The 15,806-nt window shown below is 41.2% G+C and overlaps 4 protein-coding genes and 1 pseudogene across 6 annotated transcripts in view; 1 reads left to right on the top strand and 4 right to left on the bottom strand.

Moving 5' to 3' along the window:
- Window positions 1-15,806, bottom strand: part of LOC111324507 (E3 ubiquitin-protein ligase rnf213-alpha) — a 166,675-nt gene that overhangs the window by 78,627 nt on the left and 72,242 nt on the right. The gene's annotated exons all lie outside the window — the stretch shown is intronic.
- LOC148733409 (beta-1,3-galactosyltransferase 5-like) lies at window positions 351-2,127 on the bottom strand (annotated as a pseudogene).
- LOC148733408 (beta-1,3-galactosyltransferase 5-like) lies at window positions 2,344-3,579 on the bottom strand. Its single transcript, XM_088757413.1, has one exon. It carries the CDS (start codon window positions 3,569-3,571, stop codon window positions 2,552-2,554), a length of 1,020 nt encoding a protein of 339 aa, XP_088613539.1. The 5' UTR covers window positions 3,572-3,579; the 3' UTR covers window positions 2,344-2,551.
- LOC111344923 (uncharacterized) lies at window positions 7,268-8,898 on the bottom strand. Its single transcript, XM_088756420.1, has one exon. The coding sequence runs from the start codon at window positions 8,896-8,898 to the stop codon at window positions 7,612-7,614; it is 1,287 nt and encodes a 428-aa protein (XP_088612546.1). The 3' UTR covers window positions 7,268-7,611.
- Window positions 10,311-11,211, top strand: LOC148733407 (uncharacterized). The gene is made up of 2 exons (XM_088757418.1): window positions 10,311-10,669; window positions 10,741-11,211. Exons 1-2 carry the CDS (start codon window positions 10,404-10,406, stop codon window positions 10,931-10,933), a joined length of 459 nt encoding a protein of 152 aa, XP_088613544.1. The 5' UTR covers window positions 10,311-10,403; the 3' UTR covers window positions 10,934-11,211.

The following is a 15,806-nucleotide window of genomic DNA, read 5'->3' as shown; positions in this document are numbered from 1 at the left end:
CGTGTCCCTTCATTCACAACGCTCAGAAAATATCGGTACCCAAGCGATCCATTAAGATTACCGATCCCTTCAAGTGCACCTCCGTCAATGTTATCTATTGCATAACTTGCACTTACTGCAAAAAGTTATACATCGGCGAAACAGGAAGACGACTAGATGACCGATTCCGAGAACACCTTCTCGACGTGGAAAGGAATGACCAGTACGCATCTAAACCAGTCGCTAGACACTTAAATTTACCCAATCGTTCTAAACAACATATGGCAATCTGCGGTCTTTCCTTACATTTAGGCAACACGGAAAGCCGCAAACTCTTAACAAAAGTTAATTTTTCAAATCGGCAGTCTTAATCCCACAGGTATCAACGAACGCTTTTCATTCCACTAATTTATTGGTGATTTTCTCGTTGCCATGTTCCCACCAATGGCGTAGCTCCACTTTCTGCATGTAAAACCACATACAACCCACAATTCCTCCATTCGCTCTGACGAAGGGCTAACGCTCGAAACGTCAGCTTTTTTATTCGTTACGGTCGCCAATTTACAATCTCAACTTAGTTGATATAACCAATTACCTTGTTACCCCCACCGCCGCAGCACCACAGTTTCTTTAGAAACTTACAGCATCTAAAAATAACACGTCTGTTTGTTTACAGCTGAAAAGTTTAATAATTATGACCCTCCAGAGATAAAACTTTAAGAGAGATAGAAGCTATCTACTTGAAAATTAACTGGAATTCTCTACATTGACAGAGAAAGCAGAATTAAAATTCCCAAAGCCAGTCAATAACGAATTGGTCCCGAGGGAATATGTTCAAAGAAAAGCGTGATTTATTCTCCATGTACTCATATCTTGAACTTGTACATAATGTCTTCGATTTCACTTTATTACTACTACTCACACTGTTGACCAGCTTAGAACTCTCTCTGGCAACGAGCTGCTCGTCCCGCCCTTGTTAATGAATATTACTGTAGTCTGACTCTTAAACTTAAGAATTTTAAAATTAAAGTAACACTTGGAAAACAGGTTTAACTGAAAAATGCACATCGCACTTTCCTCTAAAAACATATTTCCTCGAGTTGTTTGTTTTTTCATACATTTTGACCTATCGCACCTAGCTGGTGTGATTAAACATCTAAACGAGGCAATTTCCTAGTATTTCATGCATTACCAATGTGCCGTTGTTTGGTTTACATCGAGGTGGCTTTTCACTGAGTTCAAAGCCTTCGTTGTTAGTAATTTTTATCCCAATGTGATTCGCTAGCATACCCACGTATACATCGTCCACTCTGTGGTGGGGCACTAATGGCAAAGCTTCAACAAATGAAGCGAGAACGTCACCAGATAAAATAAATCCAAATCCAGGACAGTAGTCTGGATAGAACTCACTGTTATATTATTCACGGGTTACCTTCCATTTACCTTGTCTCAGAACCCGACGGCTCCTATAATGACGGCCGGAATAAAGATTTTCTTTCGATGTAGAGGGATCTCTCAAGAAGGAGATAACTCTAGGAACATTCACGAACACATCATCGTCTGCCTTTAAGAGAAACGCAAACTTCCAATACTTGGATGCCCACTCGAAGCCCATTTGTATCTTGAAGGTCTGATTCCAGTAATGATCATAGTAGTTTGCTCGCACAAGGTCTCCATACACTTTATCTTCCTTTAACAATGCAATGGACTCAGCTTGTATTCTGCTCTGAGCGACAAGAAAAACTGTCGTCCATCGCAAGAAAGAGTCTCTTTCGAAGGCCCAAGTCTTGCGAATAAGATTTCTTCGTTGCCAGTGTCCGGGAGCTGTTGAAACAAGTATGATAAGATGGTAATATTTGGAACAAGCTCTGTTTGTAGCCAGCGTTGTCGTGTGTTTGATTTTTGGAGTTTCACCATTTGTGAGATTAGCGGATGTAAATGGAGGTGCTGACGTGATCCACTGAATTGACTCGTTCAATTTACGATCCCTTTTTGATGTCGATTCAGAAGATAGAGGCCGGGGCCAGGAGAGGAGAGCTGGATAAAAGTGAAGAAGGAATTGAATGCTGCATAGGGCCGTACCTATTGCCAAAGTAGTTAAGAATAAGCGAAAAATATCTTTTGAAGTCCCCATAATCATGGCCTGTGAAAGCGCAAAGGCAACAAACGGTGAGAAATATTCCTGCGGCAATTTCACTGAAAAATGAAAAAAGCAAATGATTTTCGAGTGACAAGGTTACCAGGGTTACACACCAAGGATAAGCGAAACGTTCGTGGTAATTTCAAAGTGTGCTAATGCAAAGTGCTTAAGAATTATTAAGATACCTGGATTAAAATTTAACCCTGGGTTTGCGCTAATCGGCCTTTGAACAACTGACCCCAGCTTAGAACTCTCTGGCAACAAGCTCGGTGCACAATCCGCCCTCATTCAAGAATATCACTGTAGTCTGACTCTTAAACTTGAAAAATTTTAACATTAAAGTAAGACCTAGATGATAGGTTCAACTGTAAAATACACATCGCACTCTGCTCTAATAGCACATTTCTTCGAGTTGTTTGTTTTTTATACATTTTACACATATCGCACATAGCTGGTTAGATTAAACATCTTGACGAGGCAATCTCCTAGTATTCCATGCATTACCAATGTGCCGTTGTTTGGTCTACATCGAGGTGGCTTTTTACTGAGTTCAAAGCCCTCGTTGCTAGTAATTTTTATCCCAATGTGATTCGCTAGCATACCCACGTATACATCGTCCAGTCTGAAGTGAGGCACTAATGAAAAAGCTTCGACAAATGAAACGACAACGTCACCAGATAAAATAAATCCAAATCCAGGACAGAAGTCTGGATAGAACGTACTATTATATTCTTCACGGGTTACCTTCCATTTACCCCGTCTCAAAACCGGAGGGCTCCTATATTGACGGCCTGCGTAAAGATTTTCTTTCGGTGTAGTGGGGTCTCTCAAGAAGGAGATAACTCTGGGAACATTCACGAATACATCATCGTCTGCCTTTAAGAGAAACGCAAAATTGCAATACTTGGATGCCCACTCGAAGCCCATTTGTATCTTGAAGGTCTGATTCCAGTAATGATCATAGTAGTTTGCTCGCACAAGGTCTCCATACACTTTATCTTCCTTTAACAATGCAATGGACTCAGCTTGTATTCTGCTCTGAGCGACAAGAAAAACTGTCGTCCATCGCAAGAAAGAGTCTCTTTCGAAGGCCCAAGTCTTGCGAATAAGATTTCTTCGTTGCCAGTGTCCGGGAGCTGTTGAAACAAGTATGATAAGATAGTAATATTTGGAACAAGCTCTGTTTGTAGCCAGCGTTGTCTTGTGTTTGATTATTGGAGTTTCACCATTTGTGAGATTAGCGGATGTAAATGGAGGTGCTGACGTGATCCATTGAATTGACTCCTTCAATTTATGATCCCTTTTTGATGTCGATTCAGAAGATAGAGGCCGGGGCCAGGAGAGGAGAGCTGGATGAAAGTGAAGAAGGAATTGAATGCTGTATAGGGCCGTACCTATTGCCAAAGTAGTTAAGAATAAGCGAAAAATATCTTTTGAAGTCCCCATAATCATGGCCTGTGAAAGCGCAAAGGCAACAAACGGTGAAAAATATTCCTGCGGCAATTCTACTGAAAAACGAAAAAAGCAAATGATTTTCGAGTGACAAGGTTACCAGGGTTACACACCAAGGATAAGCGAAACGTTCGTGGTAATTTCAAAGTGTGCTAATGCAAAGTGCTTAAGAATTAAGATACCTATAGAGGCTGTGCTTGTTTTAGAAGCAAACGAAGGCGCATTTAACAGAGCGTGAGGTGGTTGTTTGTTAAGTATGTCAAGCCAGGGCCAAAGCGATCAACGGTCCAACCCCTCCTCCCCCCACACCACCCCTTCTTGTAAAATAAAAATGATGTTTGCAACTAGATGAATGGTTTTGATCCTCCAATAATACGACTGTATGAGGGAAAGAAGCCGTCCACTTGATATTTTATTCAAATTGTGTACATTGTCAGAGACAACGGAGTTGAAATTGCCGTAGCATGGATGGTAAGAACAAACAGCCAGTCAATATAAAAGCGGGCCTATATGAGAATATGTTGAGAGGAGAAAATGATCATTTCTATCCTCGTGTCTTTGGTTTTTGATTCACATACTAGATTTTACTTTGCCGTGTTCACATGGTTCACCAGTTCAGAACTCTCTCTGGCAACGATCTGCACATCCTGCCCTCATTAAAATGACCGTAGTATGACTCTTAAACTTGTGAATTTTAAAATTGAAGTAACATTAAGATATAGAGGATATTACATGGCCGTGCGGGAATATCAATTTTATCTCCTCGTGCTGTAAGTATCTCTCACTTGTTCGCTTCGCTCACTCGTGAGAGATACTTTTAGCACGAGAAGATAAAACTCATATCCTCAGGCGGCCATGTAGTGTTCTGTTTATATTATAGATACTGATGAAATTTCCACATAAAACCCCAATTTTTTTATTCATCTTTGAAACAGCAAAATGGTGCAATCAAAGTGGTCACCTATCGCAAAATGCCTGTCACAAAAGTGTTATGAAACTCCGATATAAGGTTCTAAAGGAGAAATAAGACAATAATACTTGTATTTTCTGTTCCAAAAAGTTAAAATGCTAACGAAGAAGAGAAAGTCATGTTAGCAACCATGGCGATACTAATATCCTCACACTTGAAAGATTAAAATAGTATCTTCACTGCACGCGATAAAGATATGATTTTTTAATAAAAGGAAAAATCGTGGCATTTCATAAGTATCTATATAATAAAATAGACTAAACTGAACCACGCACATCGGACTCTATTCTAAAAAACATTTCCCCGAGTTGTTTATTTTTTCATGTAGGTAACGCTTTCTAAATCTTTGAAAGTTTCGATCTGCACATCCTGCCCTCTTTAAAATGACCGTAGTATGAATCTTAAACTTGTGAATTTTAAAATTGAAGTAACATTAAGATATAGAGGATATTACATGGCCGTCCGGGAATATCAATTTTATCTTCTCGTGCTAAAAGTATCTCTCACGAGTGAGAGATCCTTACAGCAAAATGATGCAGTCAAAGTGGTCTTGAGGAAAAATGGTCTTACAGGTAAAATGGTGCAGTCAAAGTGGTCACCTATCGCAAAATAACCTTTCTAAATCTTTGAAAGTTTCGAGTTACAATCCAATAAAACTAAAATGAGATTAACATTATGAATGTTTTGAGAAACATGTTTGGGGAGTTAAAGTTACAGCAAGTCAGAGTGTAACACGTAAGACATTGTTACTTAGCAACGAGAAAATTTAATATGAAAGTTGGATAAGAATGTGCATATCCAAGGTGTGATTTTTTTGGCAAAACTTCAACAAATGAAACGACAACATCACCAGATAAAATGAATCCAAATCCAGAACAGTAGTCTGGATAGAACGTAACATTGTATTCTTCACGGGTTACCTTCCATTTACCCTGTCTCAGAACCCAAGGGCTCCTATAATGACCGCCTGCGTAAAGATTTTCTCTCGGTGTAATGGGATCTCTCAAGGAGGAGTTATCTCTTGGAACATTCACAAACACGTCATCGTCTGTCTTTAAAAGAAACGCGAACTTGCATTACTTGAATGCCCACTCGAAGCCCATTTGTGTCTGTCTATTTATCATTTTTGTGTTCGGTTTTCCAAATATGACTGAAACCATCTGAAAGATTTTCCATGTATACCATAATAGTTTAGTTTCGATAGAAGGATCTGATGATCAACAGTGTCAAAAGCTTTTTTCAAATCTAGAAAAATGACTCCATTGATTTTCTCGTTATCAATATTATATGCCCAAGAATCTGTCGCTTCCAACAAAGCTGTTACAGTTGAATGATTAGCACGAAACCCTGATTGGTTTTGACATAAAATATCGTGCTCTTCCAAATAGGCATATAACTGTTCATAAACTATCCTTTCAAACACCTTCGCCATTATTGGAATCACCGATATTGGGCGGTAATTGTTAGCATCACCGCGGTCACCCTGTTTATAAAGAGGGGTAATCCTTGCATATTTCCAGTCGTCTGGGAACGTCCCTTGGCTAATAGATTGATTGAAAATATCACATATCGGCACACAAATGAGATCAGCACATTCCCTGATAAGCCTAGCAGATATTTTGTCAAGGCCTGTTGCCTTTGACTTGTCCAGTTTATTTAAAAGTGAAAATACTTTAGTTGGATTGGTGGGTTGGAGCTTAAACCGTTTATCTGTTGCGGTAAGATATCTTTGATAGCTACCACTATCACAATTTATCTCACTGGCAAGTTTTGGACCAATATTAGCAAAGTGGTTGTTGAATTCGTTTGATAGCTCCAACGGATTAGTTATCGTTAATCCGTTCACTTTTAGTGACGCCACTGGCGTTTTCCCAGATTTTCGAGAAGTTAGCTCGTTTATAGTCTGCCAGGTCTTTCGGGAGTCGCTGGTTTGCTTATTAAAACTATTTTGGTAATAAGCTTGCTTAGCTGAGCGTATTTGCTTATTGACTAGATTTCTTTGTTTCTTAAATAATGCCCAATCGTTAGGATCATTTGTCTTGCTAGCTTTGATTTTTAATATGTCTCTATCATGCATAAGGTCTTTCAATTCAGAGGTAATCCACGGAGAACTCCGTGAACGAACGCGCATCGTTTTCAGTGGGGCATGTTTGTCAGCGATAGCCAGAAATGTACATTTCCATTGCTGCCACATCACGTTTGGGTTGGAAGACTCGTATACATTATCCCAACATTGAGATAGAATATCATAACGAAACTTTTGGCGATCGAAATTTCGGAAATTTCTGTATGTAATAGAATTATGTCCGTTAGACATCCCATTCAGGGCAAGTTTTCTATATACATACACCATGCTATGATCACTTATTCCGATATGACAAACTCCCGAACATGCAATCTTATCCGAGCAGTTGGTATAGATTAAATCAATTAGAGTTGATGAGGTGGGTGTTATCCTCGTCGGTTCAGAGATAAGCTGCTCGAGTCCGTAGACATCAGCAATACTCCTTAATTTGGATGTGTTATTGTCATATCGAGTCGTGATCATGTCACAGTTCATGTCTCCCAGTACAAAAAGTTCTACATTTTCACTATCCAATCTCCCAATCAGGGATTCAAAAGGTGAAAAAATGCCAATAGGAGAGTCAGGTGGTCTGTACCAAGTAACAATCACAAAAGATTTTGAATTTGGCTTATGGATTTCCAAGCAAAGATTTTCTAGTGTATCCATGTGTAGGTCATTTCGTACTGTAAAGTTGATTGAAGTTTTTACATAGAAGCATACCCCTCCGCCGCATTTTGTTAGTCTATCGCGGCGAACTATTTCGTATCCCGGAATATGAACTTCTTGATCTCGAATACTCTCGTTCAGTTTCGTTTCATTTATGGAAACAATATCGATATCACTGTTTGCTAATATGATTCTTAATTCGTCTATATGAGTAATTAATTGATTAATATTGAGTGATGCCATTCTAAAACCGCGCAAAGGAGGCAATATTGAGACAGATTTTTCGGCCTTTTGGTTGTTTAATTGATCCCGCACGGCATTGACGGACAGCACATTATCTCATTCTGGGTGCGATTTAAAATTATCATAAAACTGCTCATTACCTTTAAAATTTAAGTGCAGTCCACCTTTGTTGAGTCCACTATGAGATATGTTCTCATGATGGATTAATTTCCATCCATTTTGATGGCAGAACTTCTTTAGATGCTTGTTGGTTGTTTTCACTGCCTGGTCCAGCTTATCTTTTCTGCATACAAGCTCCGACAGCGTAACTGTAGTATCGCAGGTGCCCTCGATCTGTCTCGCGAGATCCACAATCGATTCCGCAACAGCCTTTGGTTCCCTGGTTTTAAGATCATTAGTCCCAATGTGTAAAATCACTTCATTGGGCGAAGATTCCAGATTTGGCTTGAGATAGTGATTCATGGCCATCGTCGTAGCGCCCGAGAAAGGCTTGACGATAACCCTGTGGCCAACTGCTTTTCCCAGATCTTTTCCAGGTATTCTTGAGATCATCGAATCTCCTATGAGCAGGGTTGTGCGCTCTTTTGGTTGTTTTTCGGGTTCGGATTCTTTTCCTGTCAGGGTGTTATTAGGACCTCCTTTACCTTTCGATTTCTTTCTTTTGTTCTTTGATTTCACAATGAAGCCTTTTTCTTTGTTGGCGCAAGGTGTTGACTCATCCATATTTTGGACAATGGTATGTTCGTTAGAGATGTTACTCATTGAAGGGCATTGAGTAGCTGCTTCTCTGGATACGATTTGTAATGCAAAACTTAAAGAATCGCGTTCTTGGACTAACTTTTTATTTTCTTCCTTCAAAGATAGAATTATCTCCCTAAGTCGAGAATTTTCGGATCTCAGGTCTTCCTCATTAGGTTTCTCTTTTATTTGAGCCCATAAGTTCAGCACTTCAGATTTCAGACAGTCCAACTCCTCTTGTACTGATTTGGCATTCTTGTTAAACGCCGGAGTAGAAGCTTCTTCATTCACGAGAATAACTGAGTCGTCATCAGTCGGTATCTGGAGTAGCTTCTTCAGTTTGGCTTTCATTGCTTTTGTATCCGGACCTTGGACTTGAAGGGTACCGGTACTGTTAAATAAAACCAGCGTGATTGTCTTCGACTTCAAAGAACTGGACCTTTCAGAGGGACTCGCGGTTGCAGAAACTTCCAAATTTAGGACTTTCGAACAAAATTCCTGAAGTTGTGTTAGGCTCCCTTTCCACTTGAATAGACTTTGTTTGTCGTCCCAATGTAGATATTGGTTTAAGGGAGATGAAGAAGGTTCAGTGGCAACAAATTCGGCGGAATTCGTGGAGCCTTCAGCTACACGTCCGCACGCCATCATGCGAGTACATTACAATAAGTTTTTGTTCAGATTTTAATTGGCTAACCGGAAACACAGCTAAGCTTTCTCTAAGCGCTTGTTGGAGGTCGTCCACGAACTTAACGTTCTCTGCAACCTTGGCCATATTGTGAAAGACTTCACTACAAAGCGAAGATTAGATTTTGGCGCGCACAGAAAGCTACGTAAGCGTAAGGGCTTACCGGGTAATTTGCGAAAGAAAACGAAACGAAACGAAACAAGGTTCGTAGACAATTTCTTTAGGCGCTCTACTCCCGAATACTGTCTTGCTAGATAAAGCAAAGACAGGCTTATAGACGCGACAAGAAATTATTCCCTCCCTGCGAAAACTGTTCCCGCTAGATGCCTTGTTTCGCAAAATACCAATAACGGCTAGCTTATGGTATTTTGCGAAACAAAACGAAACAAGGTTCGCAGCCAATTTTTTAGGCGCTCTGCTCCCGAATATTGTCTTGCTAGATAAAGCAAAGACAGGCTTACAGATGCAACAAGAAATTATTCCCTCTCTTCGAAAACTGTTCTCGCTAGATGCCTTGTTTCGCAAAATACCAATAACGGCCGGCTTATGGTTGCGAAACGAAACGAAACGAAACAAGGTTCGCAGACAATTTCTTTAAGCGCTCTCCTCCCGAAAATTATCTTGTTAGATAAAGCAAATACTGGCTTACATACGCGACAAGAAATTATTCCCTGTCTTCGAATAATGTTCTCGCTAGATGCCTTGTTTCGCAAAATACCAATAGCGGCCGATTGGTAATCGACGAAACAAGATTCGCTGACTAATAGACTATATTTACAGAGCGCCTAAAGAAATTGTCTGCGAACCTTGTTTCGTTTCGTTTCGTTTCGCAAAATACGAAATTACGAAAACTAAGACCCCTAAAGTTACCGTTAAATTTGACCTAAAACTCCCTGGAAAGTATCGGAAAGGAGATAGTTTGACAGATTAGACCTGTTTTGGTTACAATTGGACTTTATATTTCGACGGATTCGATTTTACGGGGTCTTAGTTTTCATAATCTCGAAAACTAAGACGGGTCTTAGGTTATAGGTTTTAGTTTTCGAGGGTCTTAGCGGTTTTCGTGACAACCTTTATTAAGCTTTCTTTTGATGTATAGTTTGTTAAGGTTTTCTTGAAACTAGTGCGCGTACGAGTTTTTTCCCCGAAGGGCACCCGCGAAGGTGGGAAGTAACCTTAAAAGTGTGTTGATGCAAAAAGATACTTATAACAGAGCGTGAGGTGGTTGTTAAAGTGCATATGACAAGTTTTTTTTTTCGATGAATTTTCTTAGTTTATAGTCTTTGGTTCACGCCTGAAATATTTAGATTTGTTCTGCAAAGAAATTTAATATACTTTTTTCCCTTCAAAACTGCGCTAGTTTCGGCCATTATCTTACCGGAGCCTGGTAATGAATATTTGTAAGTTAATTTATGCGTGATGTCATATGGTGTACCTATCCTAAGAATACTAAAGCGAATCGAACATGTCCAGAGAAAACCTCCAGAGTTTTAGTGATTCAGACGAATCCTGTAATGAATCCGACCACTCAGAATCTTCAAGCTCATCATCTCGTGCAGCATTAGGCAATTCCGAAGAAGAAAATATGGTAGAGGAGCCATATCAAGACGAACCGCTAGCCAGCGATAGCGATCAAGATCTAGAAGACGGAGACGAAGAAACAGACGTCGATGGCCTTCGACCATCTACTTTAGAGGCTCGATTTGAAGGCCAGATTAACGTTAACGAATGGTAAGAACCTTATGTCATAGTTTTTATGGAGTATATTACAATGATCTCTAAGCGATTCTCGATGTTTATAGGTGCAAATGTCAACACTGTCATGGCGAAGCTTTGGAGGACGCAATGGAGTTGCGTTGCTGTCATGAAGTAATAAATGCCATCGGTAAATTAGTGGTTGATGGTTCTATAGAGAACATAAAGTGTATAACAAAACACGAAGATTTCTCAGCCTTGATCAACCCGACAGTACTGATGCAAGTGGGGCCATTATGACGCTATCGCCGACAAACCGGTTCTACGCAAAAAGAGTGAGTACAGTAAATTACATATGCTCCAAATCTATCGCATATATTGTTGAGATTCCAGTGAAATAAACTATCACAAGGTAGTTGGAATCTTAATGTTTAATAGAACGAAGAACTTACAGTGCAAGCGAATCCTAGCACGAGGTAAGACTAACGTGATTGGCTAACAAGAGTCACATGACAACAAGCGATTGCGTGACAATAACGTTACACCTTTCCTTCTTTTTTTTTTTTTTATTTTTTTTTTATTTTTTTTTTTAAGAAACAACTGGAACTATAGAGAAAATGAAACAATGAACGGTTCCAATAAAAATATTCGCACAGGTGCACACGGAAATAATCTGAGAAACACAATGATAATGTTCGTCACAAACTTGGCCGAACAGTAAACAAAAAAAGAATAAATGTAAAGATCTAAGTCTGAACAAAGTCTTTTAAGTCGTCAGGGGGACGAATAGAGCGTCCGCTGCGTGTGACCACATTGCTCTTTTGGCACTCAGTCAATGGGGCTGGACGGGTAGCTGATGATCTTGGCCCTGGTTGGTTTCTGGACAGTGTTGTTGGGTGTCCTGTGCTGTTTTCTCCTGATAAGGTTTCTGTGCTGGCTTTGGTTGGTGGACTGTTCAGAATTGGAGTTGGAATTTCAATGTCCCCATCCTTGGGCATGAACGGTTCCTTGGACTGCCGAAGATGTCTCCGGTTTCTTCGGAACAACCTGCCATCTTCTGTTCTAATAGCGTAGGATCTGACATCTACTTGTTGCTCAACTTGTGCCTTTGTCCATCTCTGCTTTCCATCAGAGGCTTGTGGTTTCATGCGTACAACATCACCTTTGATGAGGCTGGAAAGTTCTTTGACATTTTGATTGTAATAGCGTGTCTGAACTTCTTTCCTCTGTAACTTCCTCTCTCTAACATCTGTGACTAACTGGGGTTTTAAGAGTTTCTTCGAGGTCGGCAGCAGTGTTCTTGTGCGCCTGCTGAACAATCGTTGTGCTGGTGAACTCTTCATACCTTCTGTTGGTGTATTTCGCCAATCTAGCAATACAAGCTGAAAATCCGAGTTTGTACTAGCAGATTTCTTCATCAGGCTTTTTGCTGTTTTAACTGCATTTTCCACTTTGCCGTTGCTCTGCGGATACTCCGGCGAACTGGTGACGTGTTCAAACTCGTACATTGCTGCAAAGGCTGAGAACTCATTTGAAGAAAAGGGTGGACCATTATCACTGTGGAATGTATCTGGAATTCCATGGGTGGCAAAACGTTTCTTAAGCTTTCCAATCACTGTGGCACCTGTCTTTGACTTGCGTAGCTCATCAATCTCAAAATAATCGGAGAAGTAGTCGACGGTACACAGGTAGTCTTGATTATTAAATGTGAAGATGTCACAACCAATCTTTTCCCAAGGATGCTGTGGGATTTCATAGCAAATAAGAGGCTCTTTCTGTTGGGCAGACTGGAAGGTGTTGCAGGTTTCACATTTTGAGATAAATTATGTCACTTCTCTGTTCATGTTGGGCCAATACACCACTTCACGGGCTCTTCTTAAACAACCTTGAATACCGATGTGGGATCGGTGGAGCTTTTCCTGGATCTTGGGTCTTAGACTTTTCGGGATGACGCATTTGGGACCCTTGAAAATAATGTCATCTTGTGTCGCCAACTCGTCCTTGACCTTAAAGTACTCATGCAGTTCAGGAGGTAGTTCCTTTCTTTGGCTAGGCCAACCATTTAGAATCGTTGCTTTAAGAGTCTGCAAGACAGGATCTTTGGCAGTTTCTTCGCGGATTTCTTGGATCTGTGGCTCAGATATTGATAGGAAATTTACAGAATGGATCCTCTCCACTTCTTGATCTGCCTTTCCTGGGTGGTGTTCCTGGGGCAAGTACGCTCTGGAAAGTGTATCGGCAAGATACATCTCAGGGCCACGTCTGTACTTGATTTCCACATCATACTGCGTTAATCTCATCATAAGACGCTGTAGACGTTTTGGAGCTGCAGCCAGAGGTTTCTTGGCGATTATCTCTAAAGGCTTGTGGTCTGTCCACAGGGTAACCTTTCTGCCGTATACATATTGGTGATTATGCTCCATGCCAAAGACTTGTGCAAGTAGCTCCTTCTCGATTTGTGAGTAGTTTTGCTCAGCTTTCGTGAGAGATCTGCTCGCATAGGTTACAGGCTGACCTTCTTGCATAAGGGCGAAGCCAATTCCTTTCTCTGAGGCATCTCCTTCACCCTCAACTGGCTCATTTGGATTGAAAAATTTTAACACTGGAGCAGTGGACACAGCTTTCTTGATCTTTGTAAAGGCTTCTTCTTGCTCCTGAGACCACTTCCAAGGAGCACCTTTATGTGTAAGTCTGCGGAGGGGCTCAGACATATCGGACAGGTCTTCTAAAAACCTTGAGAGGTACTTCACTGTGTTAACAAAGCGCTGTACCGCTTGAACATCTTCCGGTTTGGGCATGTTGCAGATAGCTTCTACTTTCTGTGGGTCAGGCTTCAATCCTTCGCTAGTCAATAAGTGACCGATAAATGGAACTTGGGAGCACTTGAACATGAACTTGTCCCTGTTGAGCTTAATGTTCCTTTCTTGGCATCTTTCTAAAAGACCTCTTAAGTTCTTATCATGGTCCTGAGTTGCTGGTGAGAGGGTAGGACCCTTTCCTGTTATAAGCAGGTCATCGAAGATTCTGTGTACACCGGGTAGCCCTTCTAAGTTTTGGTCAAGCTTTTGCTGAAACAGCTCGGGAGCGGGTGAAATTCCAAAGGGCATACGCTTCCAACAGTAGCGTCCCCACGGTGTCTGGAAGGTGGTCAATAAGGATGACTCGTCATCAAGCTCAATGTGTAGGAAACCATCTTTAAGGTCGGCTTTGCTGAAAACTTTGACGTCGGATAGCTCAGGAAGGACGTCTTCTATTACGGGTAAAGGATAGTGCGATCGCTTCAGCGCCTTATTCAAGTGGACTGGGTCGATACAAACCCTCAACTTGCCATTCGGCTTTTCCACCACTACGAGGCTTGACACCCATTCAGTTGGCTCTTTTACTTTCCGGATCATTTGTAGTCTCTCTAACCGGTCTAATTCAGACTTCAAGTTATCTTTGAGTGCAAACGGGACTCGACGAGGTGGATTAATCACTGGTGTGACTGTTGCGTCAATTTCGAGATGCAGTTTTCCTTGCATACAGCCTTGTCCTTTAAACACATTTCCAAACTCTTCTGCTACTTGATTTAGGGTAAGACTTTGAGCGTCGGTGGTAACTTGCTGAATGTTTTCTTGGTGAACTGTTACCAGATTCATTTGCTGAGAAGCACGAGATCCAATCAACGGTGTATAATTGCCTTTCACAACAACAAATTCGACATTGTACTTCTTGCTGTTCTTTGGGTTACGCATGCTCACTCTACATGTTCCTAAGACAGGCAAAGTAGACTTGCTATACATCTTCAACGTACGGTCAGTCTCAGTAATGAGTGTTCCTGAGGGCACAAATTTTTGAGGTAAAACATTACATGAGGCACCCGTGTCAATTTGCATTTGAATATTTGCTCCTGCAATTTCCATTGTCGCAAAGATTTTCTTCTCAGGAAAATTGTCTTCATCGACTGCATGTACATTTCCTTCATGTGAATCAAAGGATACAGACAGCAATTCTTCTTCGGAGGAATCTTCAGAGGTGACCATGTTAACATCATTCCGTTTTCGGCTGTTTTTACTAGAAACACTCCTACACATTTCAGCAAAATGATTGGGTTTATTGCATGCACTACACAGCTTTCCAAATGCAGGACATTTCGTGCGTTGCTTGGCGTGACTTCTTCCGCAGTGTTTACAACGTTTTAACCAATCTTCTTTGGGTTCGGGTAAGGGCTGTTTTTGCTTCTCACCGGCGCTGCGTCGTTTGGGTGGCGCTTTCGACCTTTTCCGCTTGTCTACTGCATTGACAATATCAGCTGGTGTGCCTGTGCTCGGTGACTGCCCGCTGATAACCTTGAGGTGAGCACTGGTGGCTTCGGCTGATCGACAGATATCCAAACACTTTTCAAGCGATAATTTAGGCTCTTGCAACAACTTTCGACGAACACTATTGTCGGTGATTCCACAAACGAGGCGGTCGCGAATCATCTCAGCTTTTAACTCGCCAAATTCGCACGTTGCCGCTAACGCTCGCAGTGCCGCAGCGTAAACATCGATCGATTCGTGAGACTCTTGTTTGCGATTGTTGAACTTGTAACGGTCGTAGATAACATTTGTCTGACCAATACAATGGGACTTCCATAGATTCAGAACGACATTTATGTCTTGTTTGTCCTCATCTGAGCAAAAGGGCAGGCCATTGTGTACTTCGAGCGCGTCGGGACCTATGCAGGTGATGAAAGTCGCTACACGGAATCTACTTTCCCTTTCGTTTAGCTTTGTGACGGTTTCGTAGGCGTCCCAAACTTGTTTCCATTTCTTCCAGTTCTCGGTGAGATTGCCTTTTAATTCCAGCCGTCCTGGTGGAGGTACGTTAGTAGTAAAAGTCAGAGAAGCGATCTGCTGTGTTGAGCCAGTGGCGTCCGATTCATCAGGCGGTGGAGGCATTTCCAAAATTCTTCGCGTTACAGGTCGCTCGTGAAGGTTTTAGGAGTTCGAAGACAATTTAAAAGAAGACTCCTGACACCATGTTGAGATTCCAGTGAAATAAACTATCACAAGGTAGTTGGAATCTTAATGTTTAATAGAACGAAGAACTTACAGTGCAAGCGAATCCTAGCACGAGGTAAGACTAACGTGATTGGCTAACAAGAGTCACATGACAACAAGCGATTGCGTGACAATAACGTTACATATAT

This window comes from Stylophora pistillata, chromosome 4 (genome assembly GCF_964205215.1).
Source record: "Stylophora pistillata chromosome 4, jaStyPist1.2, whole genome shotgun sequence".
In the NCBI taxonomy this organism is placed as follows: Eukaryota; Metazoa; Cnidaria; class Anthozoa; order Scleractinia; family Pocilloporidae; genus Stylophora; species Stylophora pistillata.
Note: the sequence above shows the minus strand (reverse complement) of the source record. Positions and strands in the feature narration are given on the sequence as shown.